Source organism: Candoia aspera, chromosome 1, assembly GCF_035149785.1.
Source record: "Candoia aspera isolate rCanAsp1 chromosome 1, rCanAsp1.hap2, whole genome shotgun sequence".
Lineage (NCBI taxonomy): Eukaryota > Metazoa > Chordata > Lepidosauria > Squamata > Boidae > Candoia > Candoia aspera.
The window spans coordinates 95,071,129-95,089,565 of record NC_086153.1 but is presented as its reverse complement, the minus strand read 5'-3'; the positions used below and the strand labels follow the sequence as shown (position 1 = coordinate 95,089,565).

At 46.9% G+C, this 18,437-nt stretch overlaps 1 protein-coding gene across 1 annotated transcript in view; it reads right to left on the bottom strand.

Moving 5' to 3' along the window:
* Nucleotides 1-1,955: 1,955 nt before the first annotated feature.
* The window catches only part of TMEM244 (transmembrane protein 244), a 31,332-nt gene continuing 14,850 nt past the window's right edge, over nucleotides 1,956-18,437 (bottom strand). The window contains exons 5-6 of the mRNA XM_063295217.1: nucleotides 2,771-2,815; nucleotides 1,956-2,050 (exon numbers count right to left, since the gene is read on the bottom strand). Coding sequence (XP_063151287.1) covers nucleotides 1,956-2,050; nucleotides 2,771-2,815 — 140 coding nt within the window. The remainder of the gene's footprint in view (nucleotides 2,051-2,770; nucleotides 2,816-18,437) is intronic.

Genomic DNA, 18,437 nt, shown 5'->3' with positions numbered 1-18,437 from the left:
TAAAATCAAGATATTTTGATCTTTCAATGGGGCATTTAGTATGAAAAAGCAAGTTTAAAAAGGATATAAATCGACCTGTGTCAGAAATATTAGCAGTTTAAAAAGAATTGTTCTGAATGATATCCTTCATGCTGTTTGCAACCATTCTTTCAATATCCAAAAGGTATTTTAAAATCTTTTTTAGTATATATATATGAATCATTTATATATTAAATTGACTGTGGTACACTGAGTCATAGCTCCTTTTTTTTGTCTATACAAGCTTGATACACTTGTTGCATTCTTATGTGTTTGAATTTCTATCTTTTCCAAATATTGTCCCTTTGAATGTTATAGGTCATAGATTAGAGAACAGAAATCTTGTACTCCTCTGAGAGCCAGTTTGGTCTTGTGGTTAAGGCACCCGGCTAGAAACCGGGAGACGGTGAGTTCTAGTCCTGCCTTAGGCACAAAGCCAGCAGGGTGGCCTTGGGCCAGTCACTCTCTCTCAGCCCAACTCACCTTACAGGATTGTTGTTGTGGGGAAAAGAGGAGGAGGAAGGAGTAATAGGTATGTTCCCTGCCTTGAGTACTTTATAAAAATAATAAAGGCGGGATAGAAAACAAACAAACAAACAAACTTAGAAAGAAAAATCCACAGATGCAGCTTGCTGTGCCAGGTATACCTGAGGCATTTCCCTCTTGTACACAGATGTCCAACAGCCTTGCTCTCTTTTGCACCTCTATACCCTACATCCAGCCAAAGTTGGCTATTTGTAGCCTTTTCTATCACAACCCATACATGGACAATAATGGTTGCTTACCTTTGTCTCTATGCAAGTTCTCCTAGAGCTGGAAAACACTTTTCTCATCCCAGATTTTGTTGTTATATATTTGGGAGCTGGTGCTTTTTTCATTTAATGTAATGCCTGTTGCATGTTTTATGATGTAATTGTTGTGAATTGTTACTGTTGTTTTATCACTCTTAGATATTTTAAGTTGCTTTGAGTGCCTCCATAAGGAGAGGAAAAAGTGAATAACACAATAAATACAAATGCATAATTGCTTAGGTTTCACTAATGGAAAAAATAAACTGTGAATAACATCTATTGCTTAAACAATTTGAACTAATAAATTGCTTATTTGCCTAGATTAGGCCTGTTTCCACAAGGTTTTTCCAAATCTGTAGAATGTGAAGTTTTCCCAGTCTAAACTGTCTGCAAGGGCCAATTTATTCTGTCTAGCACTGATCTCCAATAGCTTAGGAAGAATTTTTTTTCAGTTTCTGTAAATTAATTCTTTTAATTCAGGATGGCAGGGATTGAATGTGAACATTCTGAATGTAGAGCATGTGCCTTACACCTGAAATATAATTTTTCATCTGCTACCAATAAAGCATACTATGAAAGATATTGTAAGAACTTTATTAACTATTACTTTATATAGAGAGAAAACAAAGATCTATTAATGAAGGAACCACAACATCTGAGTTTATATTAATATACTCTTAAACCATCTATTCATGCTTGTGGTAAAGATCTGCACCATTGTAAAATCTTTGTTTTAGAATGAGGTCATACTGGAAAAATATACCCCTAATAGTTAACACATTCTAATACGGATTTGTCAATATTAATTTCCTACACACACACATACACACACACCCCGCTCTCCCCCAAAATATGGCAGGAACATTCATGGTAATCTAGCAATTATACACTAAATTCATAATTATGTGCTGGAGCAAGGCTTTACCTTTAAATGTTCTTTCCATTTCTTTCAAGATTTTATCAGGAAAAAAGCATATTAAGCTAAAAATAAAATAAGTAGAACATTTACAGAATATAAAAAAGATCCCTAAACAGCACCAGTAATGATAGATTATGGAAATGTTTCTGATTCTGCTCTTCAGAAAAGTACATGCTGATGCAAACATGTTTTGTCAAAAAGATAATGGAGACACTGAACAAAATATTTCAGAAATCATCAAGAACAGGATAAATAAAATTGTCTTTGAACAGGTGAAAGGCCAAACACTGACCACTGCAAATCATTGAAATTAGGCCAGAACCTATAAAGGAAGGAGGAAAAATAAATTCTATATTAGTGTACATATACTAGTAAGAATGCATAGAGACTGTTTGTTGTACTAGACAGAAATGTGTTTCTTATTTGGGGTATTGCCTTTTTCTATTAGTTTTTAGGGGGGTTCTTCTTCCTTTTCAGATTCAGGAAGTAAAATTATGGTAAACCTTCTCACCATTTACTTTACATCCCGCTCTTTTCATTATGAAGTATGCCTGCAGAAGCAGTTTCAACTGTTTGAGCACAATCAAGGAAATCTTGATAAATATGTTTGGCATATCCACACTACATATTTAAATTATTCTTTCTTTCCAGGAGAAAGAAAGAAGATTTTTTCATAAGTGTGGTTTATACCAGACACCTGTGTCCATCTTTCTATGCAATTTGAACTCTTAGGAGCTTTAGTATTCAATAAAATGTCAGACATATTTTGTATAAATATTTGCATGATTTATGGTTGAACAACCATACTCAAGATTTATTTATTTATTTATTTGCCCAATTTGTCACCGCCCATCTCCTCCCACCAGAGGGACTCTGGGCGGTTTACAACATAACAGTTACAAATACAGAGATAGGTGAAGATATATGAATTGTCTGGTTTCACTTTTTTTTAATGATATATTTTAGTAGAGTGATATCTCCTAACTACCAATATTATAGATATACTTTTTGGGATGATAAAACCATAATTGTTTAAACATACCTAAGGCTGCCCACCAGTGCAACATCAGTGGAAATTCGGCCATTACTATAAAATGAAAAATTACAATTTACATCAACTTTGGAAGGGAAACAACAACATCAAACATCAACTTTGTAGGGGAAAAATAGCCCTAATGAATATAATGCCAACTGTGTTTACAGGTCAATTTTAGGAAAGAATTGGAATAAAAAAACTCAACATAATATATTGCTGCTAATTATCTGTCATGAGTGCCGTTGAGCTAAAGTAATCAGCGCAATGGCACTCATGACAATGACAAGGAAATAGGTGAAGGGGTACAAGTTAAGTAGCCATCAACCCACAACGACTAACGGCTAACAAACAATAGATAAACGGATCACGGAGCCACCCAAGCCATCAGCAGCAATACCACGGGGATCGCCCAGCTGAAAGCAATCAGCAGAAGAATGAAAACCTGAGGATGGGCGATCCTGGAAACCCTCAACCAATGGCAGGGCAACGCATGGGACAAAGGGGGGTGACGTGACCGAGAGCGAGGGGGCGCTGACCGGCGCGGGGTATTTAAACCCCGCACCGGCGCGCTCCTGTCACTCTCAGCTTTTTTCTAACAACGTTGTACCTATCCTGAAATAAACCAGAGCCTGCTTTGCAACCCAGTGTCTGAACGTTATTCAGAGGTAGGCAGCGCATGACATAAAGCTGAGAGTCATAAACTCAGCCTCGCCGAGCCCCACCGGACGACAACGAGCCGCGGGAGGAGTAGACGGCGAGAAGACCAGCAAGATGAGGCCGGAACGGCGCGGGCAAGGAGGGCGAGCCGCGCGGCAAGAGACAGAGGAGGACCGACCGAGGCCAGAGGCACCGCGGACTCCCGGAGCCATGGACGCCCACCCCACCCGACCCGAGCCTCAGCTCCAACCCCAAGGGGAGATGGCGACGGAGGCAACCCGACCGCGGGAGGGAGCAGCACGACTTCCGAAACCAGCGGAGGACCCCGCGCCCCACATCGCACCCCAGCAACGGGCGTGGAGCGACAGCCCCACGGTGCTCGACACGGAGGAGGACGACGGAGACACCCATCAGACGGAGGAGGAAGCGGACCCGCGGCGGAGGGACGATGAACCCCCCCCCCCGAGGACGCGCCAACGGAACCGGCCCCAGCGGCGGTGCGGGCTGTGGACGAGGAGGCACGAGCTGAACTCGCGGCCATGCGGGCTCAGCTGACGGAACTCCGGACCATGCTCCAGGCGCTTATGCCCCCCGCGCCACCCAATGACGTCCCCGCACAAGCCTACACCCCGAGCGAAGCACCGAACCCACACGAGCCAGCGGAGAGCCAGCAGACGGCACAGGCGGCCGACACCACATCCCGGGAAGCGAGAGGCGGGGCCGCGCAAAACGCCCGGGCCCCAAAGGACTTCCCCATCTTCTTCGATGGGACCCCCTCAAAACTCTCGTTTTTCGTCACCAACGCTAGGGAGTTCATGGGGAGGCACGGACACTCCTATGACTCCGAGGCCGACAAGATCGGCGCCGTGGCGATCAAACTCCAAGACAGGGCGGCGGACTGGTACGTCCAACTGTACGAGTCCAGCTCCCCCGCCCTCGCCACCTTCCCTGCTTTCATCAACGAGATGAAAAACTATTTCGAAGACCCCCTAGCTAAAGTACGGGCGAAAAGCGCACTCCAGAGACTTAAACAGGGCGCACGCACGGTCCCTGACTACGCCCTGGAGTTCAAAGCCCTCGCGGGAAAGGTCTGCGACTGGTCTGAGACCACCCTGCTGGAAATCTTCAAAAAGGGGCTCAACCGCGACGTTCTCCAATGGGCCCTCTACCGCGACGACCCAGAAACGTTACACGGGTGGATCCACCTCGCGGGGAAAGCCGAACACGCGCACCGCACCTTCCTTATGACAACCACGGAAGACACAAACTACGTCGGGAAAAAGGTACCCGCACCACACGGGGGGATGGCCGGCCCCATATACCCAAAAAAGAAGTTCAACCGGGAGCCCTGCGGGAGGTGTGGCAAATTAGGGCACAAGACGGCGGACTGCTTCGCCAACCGACCGCCGACCAGCGCGCCCAAGCCCGCCCCGAAAATTAGCCCCAAACCACCCAACCCGGGGCCACCCCCTCACCGCCGAATGACCGTGGCCACAGCGACACCGGAAGAGGGCTGGGACGCTTACTGGGGAGAAGAGGACAATACCGACCCCGACCAGCCGGCGGGAAATGCTCCCCGCTTGCCCTGAAACGCGTGGCGAGGCAGGCGGCGGGACAGCAACGCGAACCACCTCCACGAAACGACAAAAGCTCCGTAATATTGGCAGCAATTCAACTCTCTGCCAGCAACGGAGCCACCACGGCCGCGGCACTAGTGGACTCGGGGTGCTCAAAAAACCTTATCCACCCCGACCTAGTCGCCAAACTCGAACTCCGCTGCTTCCCCCTCCCCACGCCGCTGGCATTCCACCAGCTGGACGGCTCCACAGCGGGGGGGAAACCAGCCACGCTACAAACCGAGCCGGTCACCCTGCAAATGGGCACTCACACCGAGCGCACATCGTTCGTAGTCACGCCCATCGGACGGCCCATTGCAGTCCTGGGGATGCCATGGCTCGCGAAAAACAACCCGCGGATCAACTGGGCGACCCGCACCTTCACATTCGGCGACGGCGAGTATCGAGCACCAGTACCAGCTGGCAAAAGCAACCCCACGGTAGGACGAGCGGAGGCGACCACACAAGACAACGCCGCTACCACTGCAGACCTACCGGAACAATACGCCGACTTCTCCGAGGTCTTCGGAGAAGCAGAGGCAGACCAACTACCCCCCCACCGCAAGACGGATTGCCGAATCGACCTACTGCCCGACGTCCCCCTACCTAGACCAAAGATCTATTCGATGACCCCGAAGGAGATGGCAACCCTCCGGGAGTTCATCGATAAAAACCTAGACAGGGGATTTATAGAGCCAGCATGCTCTCCGGTCGGAGCCCCCGTCCTATTCCGGGAGAAGAAAGACGGGACCCTACGGCTCTGTACCGACTACCGGGGCCTAAACGCGGCTTCCCTGTCCAACAAATACCCCTTACCCCTGGTGAAGGACATGCTCGCCCACCTGTCCACGGGCAAAGTCTTTTCCAAATTGGACCTGCGCGAGGCGTACTATCGCATCCGAATCAGGGAGGGGGACGAATGGAAGACGGCGTTCAACTGCCCCCTAGGCGCTTTCCAGTACAAGGTACTGCCCTTCGGACTCGCGGGGGCCCCTGGGGTGTTCATGCAGCTCATCAATGAGGTACTGCATGAACATCTGTTTAAAGGGGTCCTGGTCTACATCGACGACGTCCTTATTTACACAAAAACATACGAGGAACACGTAACCTTAGTCAGGCAAGTCCTCGACAAGCTCAGAAGGGCGCAGCTCTATGCAAAGCCCGCAAAGTGCGAGTTTCACAAAGACCGCCTAGACTATTTGGGGTATCGAATCTCCGGGGACGGCATCGAAATGGACCCCGCAAAAGTCGAAGCGGTACTAAACTGGGAGCGGCCCCGCAACAGACGGCAACTACAGAGCTTCCTGGGATTCGCGAATTTCTACAGGTCCTTCGCCCGGGGGTTCGCTGAGATAGCCCTCCCCTTAACGGACCTCCTCAAAACCAAAGGGGTGGGGGACACCAGACGCGCCAAGAACCCAGGCACAGTGCTGAATTGGACTCCCGCGTGCCAGACCGCATTCGACAAGCTGAAAGCGCTGTTCACGACGGAGCCAATCCTCGCGCACCCGGACCCAGAACGGCCGTTCGTGGTCCAAGCCGACGCCTCAGACTTCTCCCTGGGAGCCATCCTCCTACAAAAAGACTCCACGGGGCTCCTGAAACCATGCGCCTACCTGTCAAGGAAGTTCTCCGAGACAGAGAGGCGATGGCACGTCTGGGAGAAAGAAGCCTTTGCGGTGAAATCGGCACTAGAAACATGGCGTCACCTACTCGAGGGAGCCACCCAACCATTCGAGGTCTGGACGGACCACCGGAACCTCGAGGCCCTACGAACGCCTAGACGCCTTAGCCCAAAACAGGTCCGATGGGCACAATTCTTCAGCCGCTTTGATTTCCAGTTGAAGTTCATGCCGGGCAAGAAGAACTTCCTGGCCGACGCCCTCTCCCGACTGCCCCAAGACGAAGAGCCCGCCCCAGACACCATTGGGACGGTCCTATCCGCCTCGCAACTGGGGATGGCCGTGACCACCCGAAGCGGCGCACGAAGGCAGCTCGACGCTACGGCGCAGCCGACGGCGGGACAACCGGCGACGGAAAGAAGGCAACCGCAACTACCAGGGGGAATGCGCACGGACCTCGCCGCCGCCCTCAAAACCGACCCCTGGTTCCTGGCAAACCCCGACAAGGTAACGATGGCGCAAGACCTAGCATGGGGGGAAGGCAGAATCTACGTCCCGGACTCGCAACGCCAGGCGATCTTGCATAGGTCACACGACGCCAAGCAAGCGGGACACTTTGGGTTCCTCAAGACCCTACACCTAACACGGCGGCAATTCTGGTGGCCCGCGCTCAGGCGAGACGTAAAAACCTACGTGGCGTCCTGCCCAACGTGCGCTAGGGCCAAACGGGCACCAGGCAAACCCGCGGGGCTATTGCAACGGGTGGCAGAACCCTCCCGCCCATGGGAGGAAATCTCTATGGATTTTATAGTGGACCTCCCACCCAGCCAGAAGAAAACGGCCATTTGGGTGGTGAAGGACTACTTCTCAAAGCAGGCCCACTTCATCCCCTGCACGTCAGTCCCATCCTCACAACAACTAGCCAAACTCTTCCTCATCCACGTGTACAGGCTACACGGATGTCCCGCACGTGTGGTGACCGACAGGGGCACACAGTTCACCTCCAAATTCTGGCGGGCCTTCTTGAAGCTGACGGGGACCCAACAGGCCCTGTCTACGGCTTGGCATCCGCAGACGGACGGAGCCACTGAGGTTCTTAATGCCACCTTAGAGCAATTTATACGATCCTATACGAACTACCACCAGGACGACTGGGCTGAACTGCTCCCGTTCGCCGAAGTCGCATACAACAACGCCGTCCACACGAGCACGGGAAAAACCCCGTTCGAAGTAGTCTCGGGGCGCGACTTCGTCCCCATACCGGAGCTACCTCAACCCCCGGAACCCCAGGTGGACGCCAGCGACTGGGGACGGAAGATCGCGGAAGCATGGCCAGTAATCACGGCGGCGCTGAAGGAGGCACAGGCTGCTTACAAAGAGCAGGCCGACAAGCACCGGCGCCAACAACCGACGTTCCAGGCGGGGGATATGGCCTATCTCTCCACCAAGTTCCTAAAGTCAACCCAACCCTCGAAAAAACTGGGGCCTAAGTACATCGGGCCGTTCCGAGTCACGCAAATAGTGAACCCGGTAGCAATACGCCTGGACCTGCCACACAACCTCCGGAGGCTCCACCCGGTGTTCCACACCAGCCTCCTAAAACCGGCAACCACCTCCCGATGGCACCCAAGCACGCCTCAGCCCGCACCGCTTATGATCGACGGGCAACACCACTTCGAGATAAGGGACATCCTCGACTCACGCAAGCAACGAGGAACCCTACACTATCTGGTCAGGTGGAAACACTTCCCCCACCCGGAATGGGTGGCGGCGCACAACGTTAAAGCGCCTGACCTGACCAGAGCATTCCACCGGGCATACCCCGACAAACCGCAATCAAGGTCAGCAAAACCAACCCCCCCCCCCGCAGGCCTCCCCCCGCCTCCCGTGCCCCAAGGGAAGGGGCCCCCCCCAAGCCCGCGACTTGGGTGGACCTCCCCCCCCCCGGGACTCACTCCCCCCGCCCCGGGCCCACGGGGTGGTGACAAACGATCGCCAGCACCCTCCCCCCGCCCCCTGGCCGCGGGGGAGTGGCAAGCAAGTCAACAGGGCAACCTGGGGGCAACGCCCAGGAGACACAACAAAGGCGACGCACTCCAAATAAGCAAAAAAGGGCCCTACCTGGAGCTGAGCAGCACCCGACCAGCCACGCCTCTCGCCTCGCCGAACTGAGCCAAACAAACAGGGTGTGGTTGGAGCATGCGCACGCCAGGTCAGAACCCGAGCATGCGCACCATGGACACACCCTGGGAAGGCACGTGGTAGAGGGAGGAGCAAAGGGAGGGGCGACAACTACTCCGGCGGGAACTTTGAAAAAAAAAAAAAAAAAAAAAAAATGGCGTTTTGACAGCTCCATGGGGAAAACCCAGAAACCCGGGGGAGAACACTATTCGGAAAGGGGGCAGTATGTCATGAGTGCCGTTGAGCTAAAGTAATCAGCGCAATGGCACTCATGACAATGACAAGGAAATAGGTGAAGGGGTACAAGTTAAGTAGCCATCAACCCACAACGACTAACGGCTAACAAACAATAGATAAACGGATCACGGAGCCACCCAAGCCATCAGCAGCAATACCACGGGGATCGCCCAGCTGAAAGCAATCAGCAGAAGAATGAAAACCTGAGGATGGGCGATCCTGGAAACCCTCAACCAATGGCAGGGCAACGCATGGGACAAAGGGGGGTGACGTGACCGAGAGCGAGGGGGCGCTGACCGGCGCGGGGTATTTAAACCCCGCACCGGCGCGCTCCTGTCACTCTCAGCTTTTTTCTAACAACGTTGTACCTATCCTGAAATAAACCAGAGCCTGCTTTGCAACCCAGTGTCTGAACGTTATTCAGAGGTAGGCAGCGCATGACATTATCATAGTTTAGAAACAATTTGATAACATTGGAATAAAATGAAATAAATCCTGAAAAAATGTATGTTCCAGTGCAGATGGGAATATTATGTGTCTATTATTTATTTATTTAATATTTATCTAAATTCAAGAACAGAGCACATATTCCCCTCTCTGAACAAAATGTTGAAGATGTTACATGTCTCCTCATTCTCCTTTCCTACAAAAGAGTTGTTCAATGGGAGTTTGTACCAAGGTATGCTTGGTGATGGCTGCACTTGCAGTCTAGACTTCAATCATTATTAAATGCTAGCCAACTGTATTCTGACATGTGCTGAGAGAGAAAGAGAGACTATATATTTCAGGAGATCTTTAAGAGTTCACAGAAAACTCAGTGGTGTCTCAACAAGGATAACCTTCTGTCCAAATTATCTCAATGGAACCCCACTCTGCTGTTGCTCAGAAGAGCCATGAAGACCTGGCTCTTCAGCCAGGCCTTTGGCGAGGGAGAGTAAGACCCCATGGTTCATTTGCCATCTTTTATCTTTATCTTTATGCTTTATTTATTTTTTAAATTTCTTTGATTGTTGTGAGTCATTGAAATCAGGTGGCAATGTAAGTTTAATAAATTGTTGTTGTTGTTCAGCTAGGACATTTTCTTGCTTTGATAGTTGTCTTCCTTTAGTTCTGTCCCTATTAAAGCATATTTAGGCTGAATTCACACAGAACACTAAGCCAGAATTTTTTAAAGCAATGATTTGTTCAGCAAACCATCAATGAGAGGGGAGTCACATGTCACATCACGCTGAAAAAAGCAAACTGCATTATGGCTTCGCATTATATGTAGTCCAGGCATCACTGCCTCATAGAAATCAATGGACTCAGGAAAAAAAGAAGTCATGCCAATAACTATCCTTATATTTATTTACCATATCTCAGGGAGTTTACATCAGCCTTTCCCAACTGAAGGCCTGGGCTGAGAGAACTCAGAAAATTGAACAGGGTTTTGACCTACTTAGTACTCAGAAGGGAGGTCATCAGGAAATATCAGGATTGTAGGCTAGACATAGCCATGAAGGATTATGGTGTGGAAGTCAAAAATATTGAAAAAAAAGGCAGTGGCAACCTCTTTCTGCATTTTTGCCAAAAAAAAAAAAGGAAAAAAAACCCTGGGTGTCTGTTTTGTTTACTCTATTTTACATTTACTCTATTTTATGTTTATTCTACTCTAGTTTATGTTTATTCTTATTGCTCAGGATAAACAAATGTACTCTTCTCCATTTTTTGTTTATGGGGGTTGGAGAGAATCCTTTCTTCCACACCACAATCCTTCACGGCTATGATCTTTCTGTATTAATTTGTCTAAACCTGGACTGCAACTGAACAAAAAATCCTGATTTTTGCTTCCAGCTTTTGGGTGGGTGGAGCAGGCTGCATTTGAGCTATTCTAATCATGCCTTTCTTGACTTGGAAAGGGATATTACTAGGTCATCACTTTAGACTTAATCTAATTTTTAGACTTTTCCTGTCCACAATGAATAGAATAATGAGGTGTTATGGGAAACCTTCAGCTATCACAATGCTCACTTTCAGACAGGGAAGGTTACTGTGCTGAATATCTTTTCCGTATATCCACAGGTCTAGCATTCTAGCCAGAGGAGGAAAGGAGAATTATCAGCCTCTGCCTATGAGAATTACAGAAGAAGCCTTTTGTGGGGTGTCATGGGTTCTTTTTTAAAACTGTACCCAATTGGATTGACCCAGACTCAAGACAGACACAAAAGCACTGGACCTTGGACAGGTGGCTTCTTTATATCTCCCTACAAGGGTTGGGGAGATGTTTTATTTTGTAAAAACAAACATATAAACGTGACATGTGAGTGCTTCCTATATTCTATTCTATTGCTATCTTTATACTATTACTATGATAATTACTTTTACATTATACTGTTACTCTTCAATTACTATTACTATGACAATGTTTATGCTATACTTTATACTATTACTATTCAATACACTATACTCTATATTATTACTATTCTATTACTATTACATATTGCTCTTTTTTTTATCTGTTCAATCGTGTCCAATTCTCAGAGGCTGCCTGGACAAGTCCCTGCAGTTTTTTTGGCAAGGTTCTTCAGAAGTGGCTTGCCATTGCCTCCTTCCTAGGGCTGAGAGAGAGTGGCGGGCCCAAGGTCACCCAGCTGGCTTTGTGCCTAAGGCGGAACCTGAACTCAGGGTCTCCCCGTTTCTAGCCTGGTGCTTTTAACCACTACACCAGACTGGCTCTCATGACTGTTACCTGTCACAATTATCTATATATGTATATATAGTATATCTCTATACTATTACTAGTATGCAGCAACATTTCTTTCTCAAGTCTCTTCTATCTTAAAGCCCCTCTCTCTGAGATTTCTTCTTCTTTTTCTGTTAATGGCCAGCAAGTAGAGCTCTTGCACCTTTTTTATGTTGTGCTTTGCCTCGCTGGGCCTCCATATTTCTTTCCCTCTCTTTTGGACCAGCCACTCCTTCTGAAGGAAAAACGCCTTCTTTTGTTTGGCAGCTGTACTCAGTTTGCTGGTGGCTGCAGAGCTCCAAACCACGGGTCTCCTCCCATCTCCTCTCAAACCTGTGTCAAAGTTGCAGCTTTATTGGAACTCTGCCATGCTGACACTGGGGAAAATCTCATATGGGGGGGGGGAAGAAGGCAGCACGGGTGCCTGCAGCCTGCTCTTCCACATACCTCTTCACCACCTGCCTGAGGGTGATCAATGAAGTATTTTGCAGTATACGTTTGTTTTTACAAAATAATGCAACTCCCCAACCCTTATGGGGAGATATGTAGAAACCACCCATCCAGGTCCAGTGCTTTTGTGTCTCTCCTGAGTCTGGGTCAACCCAATTGGGTGGTACGGTTTAAAAAAGAACCTGTGACATGGGGAAGAGGAAAGTTGCAAGTGAGGGTAAGGGCATTTATCAGCAGAGATAAGCAAAATGCTGCCTCTTTGCTGGAAACGAGGTTGATTCAAGACATAGATATGTACAGTGCATATACATGCATCACCCCGTTCCCTTTTGGGGTAAGCAACATTATGCAAAGTACAGATAGGAGTAAGAAATTGTTATTTATTCGTTTAGTCACTTCCGACTCTTCGTGACTTCATGGACCAGCCCACGCCAGAGCTTCCTGTCAGTCGTAAACACCCCCAGATCCCCCAGGGACGAGTCCGTCACCTCTAGAATATCATCCATCCATCTTGCCCTTGGTCGGCCCCTCTTCCTTTTGCCTTCCACTCTCCCTAGCATCAGCACCTTCTCCAGGGTGTCCTGTCTTCTCATTATGTGGCCAAAGTATTTCAGTTTTGCCTTTAATACCATTCCCTCAAGTGAGCAGTCTGGCTTTATTTCCTGGAGGATGGACTGGTTGGATCTTCTTGCAGTCCAAGGCACTCTCAGAATTTTCCTCCAACACCACAGTTCAAAAGCATCGATCTTCCTTCGCTCAGCCTTCCTCATGGTCCAGCTCTCGCAGCCATATGTTACTACGAGGAACACCATTGCTTTAACTATGCGGACCTTTGTTGTCAGCGTGATGTCTCTGCTCTTAACTATTTTATCGAGATTTGTCATTGCTCTTATCCCAAGGATTAAGCGTCTTCTGATTTCCTGACTGCAGTCAGCATCTGCAGTAATCTTCGCACCTAGAATACAAAGTCTTTCACTGCTTCTACATTTTCTCCCTCTACTTGCCAGTTATCAATCAAGCTGGTGGCCATAATCTTGGTTTTTTTGAGGTTTAGCTGCAAGCCAGGTTTTGCACTTTCTTCTTTCACCTTGATCATAAGGCTCCTCAGTTCCTCTTCGCTTTCAGCCATCAAAGTGGTATCATCTGCATATCTGAGATTGTTAATGTTTCTTCCAGAGATTTTAACTCCAGCCTTGGATTCCTCAAGCCCAGCTTGTCGCATGATGTGTTCTGCGTACAAGTTGAATAGGTAGGGTGAGAGTATACAGCCCTGCCGTACTCCTTTCCCAATCTTAAACCAGTCCGTTGTTCCGTGGTCTGTTCTTACTGTTGCTACTTGGTCGTTATACAGATTCTTCAGGAGGCAGACAAGATGACTTGGTATCCCCATACCGCTAAGAACTTGCCACAATTTGTTATGGTCCACACAGTCAAAGGCTTTAGAATAGTCAATAAAACAGAAATAGATGTTTTTCTGAAACTCCCTGGCTTTTTCCATTATCCAGCGGATATTGGCAATTTGGTCCCTAGTTCCTCTGCCTTTTCTAAACCCAGCTTGTACATCTGGAAATTCTCACTCCATGAATTGCTGAAGTCTCCCTTGCAGGATCTTGAGCATTACCTTACTGGCATGTGAAATGAGTGCCACTGTTTGATAGTTTGAACATTCTTTAGTGTTTCCCTTTTTTGGTATGGGGATATAAGTTGATTTTTTCCAGTCTGATGGCCATTCTTGTGTTTTCCAAATTTGCTGGCATATAGCATGCATTACCTTGACAGCATCATCTTGCAAGATTTTGAACAGTTCAGCTGGGATGCCGTCGTCTCCTGCTGCCTTGTTATTAGCAATGCTTCTTAAGGCCCATTCAACCTCACTCTTCAGGATGTCTGGCTCTAGCTCACTGACCACACCGTCAAAGCTGTGATATTGTTATCCTTCCTATACAGGTCTTCTGCATATTCTTGCCACCTTTTCTTGATCTCTTCTTCTTCTGTTAGGTCCCTGCCATCTTTGTTTTTGATCATACCCATTTTTGCCTGGAATTTACCTCTGATGGTTCTAATTTTCTGGAAGAGGTCTCTTGTCCTTCCTATTCTATTGTCTTCTTCCACTTCCGTGCATTGCTTGTTTAAAAATAATTCCTTATCTCTTCTGGCTAACCTCTGGAATTTTGCATTTAATTGGGCATATCTGCCCCTTCACTGTTGCCTTTTGCTTTCCTTCTTTCTTGGGCTACTTCTAGTGTCTCAGCAGACAGCCATTTTGCCTTCTTGGTTTTCTCTTTCTTTGGGATGTATTTTGTTGCCGCCTCCTGAACAATGTTGCGAACTTCTGTCCAGAGTTCTTCCGGGACCCTATCTACTAAGTCCAGTCCCTTAAATCGATTCTTCACCTCCACTGCATCTTCCTTAGGAATATTAGTGAGCTCATATCTAGCTGATCTGTGGGTCTTCCCTAATCTCTTGAGTCTGATCCTAAATTGTGCAAGAAGAAGTTCGTGATCTGAACTACAGTCAGCTCCAGGTCTTGTTTTTACCGACTGTATCGATGTCCGCCACCTTTGGCTGCAGAGGATGTAGTCAATCTGATTTCGGTGTTGTCCATCTGGTGAAGTCCATGTATAAAGCCGTCTCTTAGGTTGATGGAAGAGAGTGTTTGTTATGCAGAGTGAGTTGTCTTGGCAAAATTCTATCAGCCTATGTCCTGCTTCATTTTGTTCTCCCAGGCCATGCTTACCTGTAATTCCAGGTGTCATTTGACTGCCCACCTTAGCATTCCAGTCTCCCGTAATGAAAATAACATCTCTTTTAGGCGTGTTGTCCAGTAGGTGCTGCAGATCCTCATAGAACTGCTCTACTTCAGCTTCTTCAGCATCTGTGGTTGGGGTGTATATTTGGATCACTGTGATATTAGATGGCTTGCCCTGAATTCGAATTGAGATCATTCTATCGTTTTTTGGATTGTAGATCCAGTAGTAGGTCTGGTGGTCATTTGATGTGAAGTGGCCCATTCCAGTCCATTTCAGTTCACTGACACCCAACATGTCTATCTTTAATCTTGACATCTCACCAATAACCACATCCAATTTGCCCTGGCTCATAGATCTTACATTCCAGGTTCCAATGGTGTGTTGATCCTTAGAACATCGGATTCGCTGTTCACCACCAGCACCGTTGGCCGCTAGCTGTCCTTTCGGCTTTGAGCTAGCTGTGTCATCACATCTGGGGCTAGTTGAACTCCTCCTCTGTTCCTCCCCAGTAGCATTTTGACCACCTTCCGACCTGGGGGTCTCATCTTCCGATGGTATACCGACATATCTCTGGTTGTACTGATCCATTTAGTTTTCACGGCAAGAATACTGGGGTGGGTTGCCATTACCTTCCCCAGGGATCGCATTTAGTCTGACCTCTCTGTCATGACCTTCCCGTCTTGGGTGGCCCTTCACGGTTTAGCTCATGGCATCATTGAGGTGCTCAAGCTCCAGCACCACGACAAGGTAACGATCCTTTGCTGAAGTAAGAAATAGTAAGCCCAAAAGGTAATGAAATGAGTTTAGAAGAAAGAAAAGGAAATATACCTACAGTAACCCCAATCATTATGCCTCTCCATACTTTTCTAAGCTTAACAAACCATTCTTGCTGCCCTCATATCCACACACCACTTAATAGATTGCCTTTTATTATTCAGTTTTTACTGCCCTCTTTCTGAGGATCTTATTGGTTCTATTCAACCAGGAAGTTCTCAGTTTTCCTCGTCCTCTCAATCCATTTTTCCCTCATATATTTCTTTTACAATTCAACCCTCATTCATTCTCTCTATGTAACCAAATCATTTCAATTTACTGTACCTCTTACCCAGTGGTCACTCACTATGTGTTCATATTCATATTTGTTCAGTACAAATTCATTACTGACTGCATCTTTTCTTGTTCTATCATACAGGTAGTCCTTGTTTAGCGACTGCCTCATACAGTGACCATTCAGAGTTACGACAGTGATGAAATCGTTGCATTTACAAACTTGGCAGGTCTGTAAAGCAAAGGAAAGCTGAAGTGAGATCATAAGGACAGTTGTGGTTTCATTTAGCTACTGCTTCGTGTAACAACCGAGTTGCCGGTTTCAATTGTGGTTGCTAAAAAAGGACTACCTGTACACGCTTCTTAAGTACCCCATTCCCAGCTTACTTATATGTTGCTCCAAGCATATCCAACTCTCATTCCATATAATAATGTTGACAGAAGCATGGTGTTAACACACAGCCATTTTTGCTTCTTTTGACATTCATTCCTTGGTACAAATCGTATAATACCCACTACTTCTCTAGCAGCATTTGAAAGTCTTAAAATTTCTACACCAGTTTTCTTATGTTTAGTGAAAATTCTGCTTTTTGCTTCCCAAATTTTGCTCCCTGTCACTTCTTGAACCGTTTTGATAAGAATTCTGCAAGAAACTTTCCCAGGCACGCTTAACAAATTAATCCCTGTGTAGCTTTTGCATTTATCCTTGTTGCCTTTCCCTCTGTATGGGAGAACAGTAGCAGCCTTCTTCCAGTAATCAGTACAGATCCAGGCTACACAAACACACACACACACACATTAAATAAGTCACATAACCAATCCGAAGTAAAACTCGTCCATGTTTTCATACTCCTTCAGTTACTCCTTCTACAGCTACAGTCTTACCATCTGTCAATATCCTCACAGCATTTATTCTTTTTCAAAGATCTTAATTCCATTCACCCTGCTAAAGATCTCCGGTTTGGTGCTTTTCATCCATTTAAAAAAATAATACTTCCATCAAAATTACGCTTTATTTTCTCTCCCTCTTTTAATCTTAACAGTTCCTTCCTCTCTTTGACTACCATTCTTTGCAACTATCTTTTTCTCCCTGTACACATTATTCAATAACCTTAATCCACATTCCCCCCCCCGTCATTTCCTGATACGCATTTTTCTCATCCACTTCGTCACTGTACCCAGCATACTTCATATTAGCATAACTTCACATGGTTCTGTGGCACACTGTAATGTCATGTGGCACCATTCTTTTCTGCCTATTCCAAGAAGCTTCCACCTCCTCTTCCCTTATGTCCAATTTCCATACATTCTGTTGTGAGACTGATATATCCTTCAATAGTCGTTCATAGAGGACTCATACTTATTCTTCCTGCAGTTCTACTTTCAGTTTATAAGTTCTATTTCCCTAGTAAACAATCAAAGTAGTCATGCTTTTCCTTTCATTTCTTTTCCTTGTGCATGCATGAATAGACTTCTGTTTAAACCATGTCCAGGTGGCCTCATTATTCTTGGGGATTCCACCCCAACATAAAATTGCAGATAATGGAATGGTGAATAATGACAATGTGAGCCTGCTGGAGCCTGCTCTTGTCCTCTTCCTCCCATTACAGTTGTCTGTGCAATGTACTTGCATTTGCTGCTCTTTCTCTTAGCATGATCACCATACTCTACATTCTACACCATAGAGTCACCGTACTCTATACTCACTGGAGGGAGTATTCCTGCTCCCACCCCACAGCTCTTGGCTTTCCACGTGGCTCACCAGCCTTCATTGCTTTTTCACAATCTCAGTGGAGGGCGTCTATGGATCATGCATCTGTGCTACCCACATACTCTTTGGAGAAAGCTGCAAGCGCTCGGTGTCCAATGGCATGTTTACAGATTGCCATGAGCAGCCTCTCTGCAGTACCAACATCACATGGTGTAGCCAAAAATCATGACAGCACAAGTGTCCAACAGTGCAACTGAGAGGCCCTCTACCAAGATTGTGAAACAGTTACACAGATCAGAGAAGTCAGCATGACCATGCAGCACAAGCTCTCCGTCATCAACTGAACTAGTTCTTCCAAAATTCTTCCACAGAGAAGCCATCTGGAACCTTTTGATTGGGCTGACTCAGCAAGCTCTGCCATAACCAGGAGAATAGAAGGAAGAACATACACAGGGGCACTGAACGGATGACCTCACCATAAGCCTTGTACTTTATGCACGCGCAAAAGCCTGCCTGCATACCTGAAGTAACAAAAGCAAGGCCAAGCACCAGATACATACTGACTTGACTCTGTCTGTCTGTCTGTCTTACAGTCTGGTTTCTAATTATCAAATACATATGCACAAAACTGCAAATAATGAAGCTGTGAATGAAGAGACCGCCTATATTCATCATAAAGA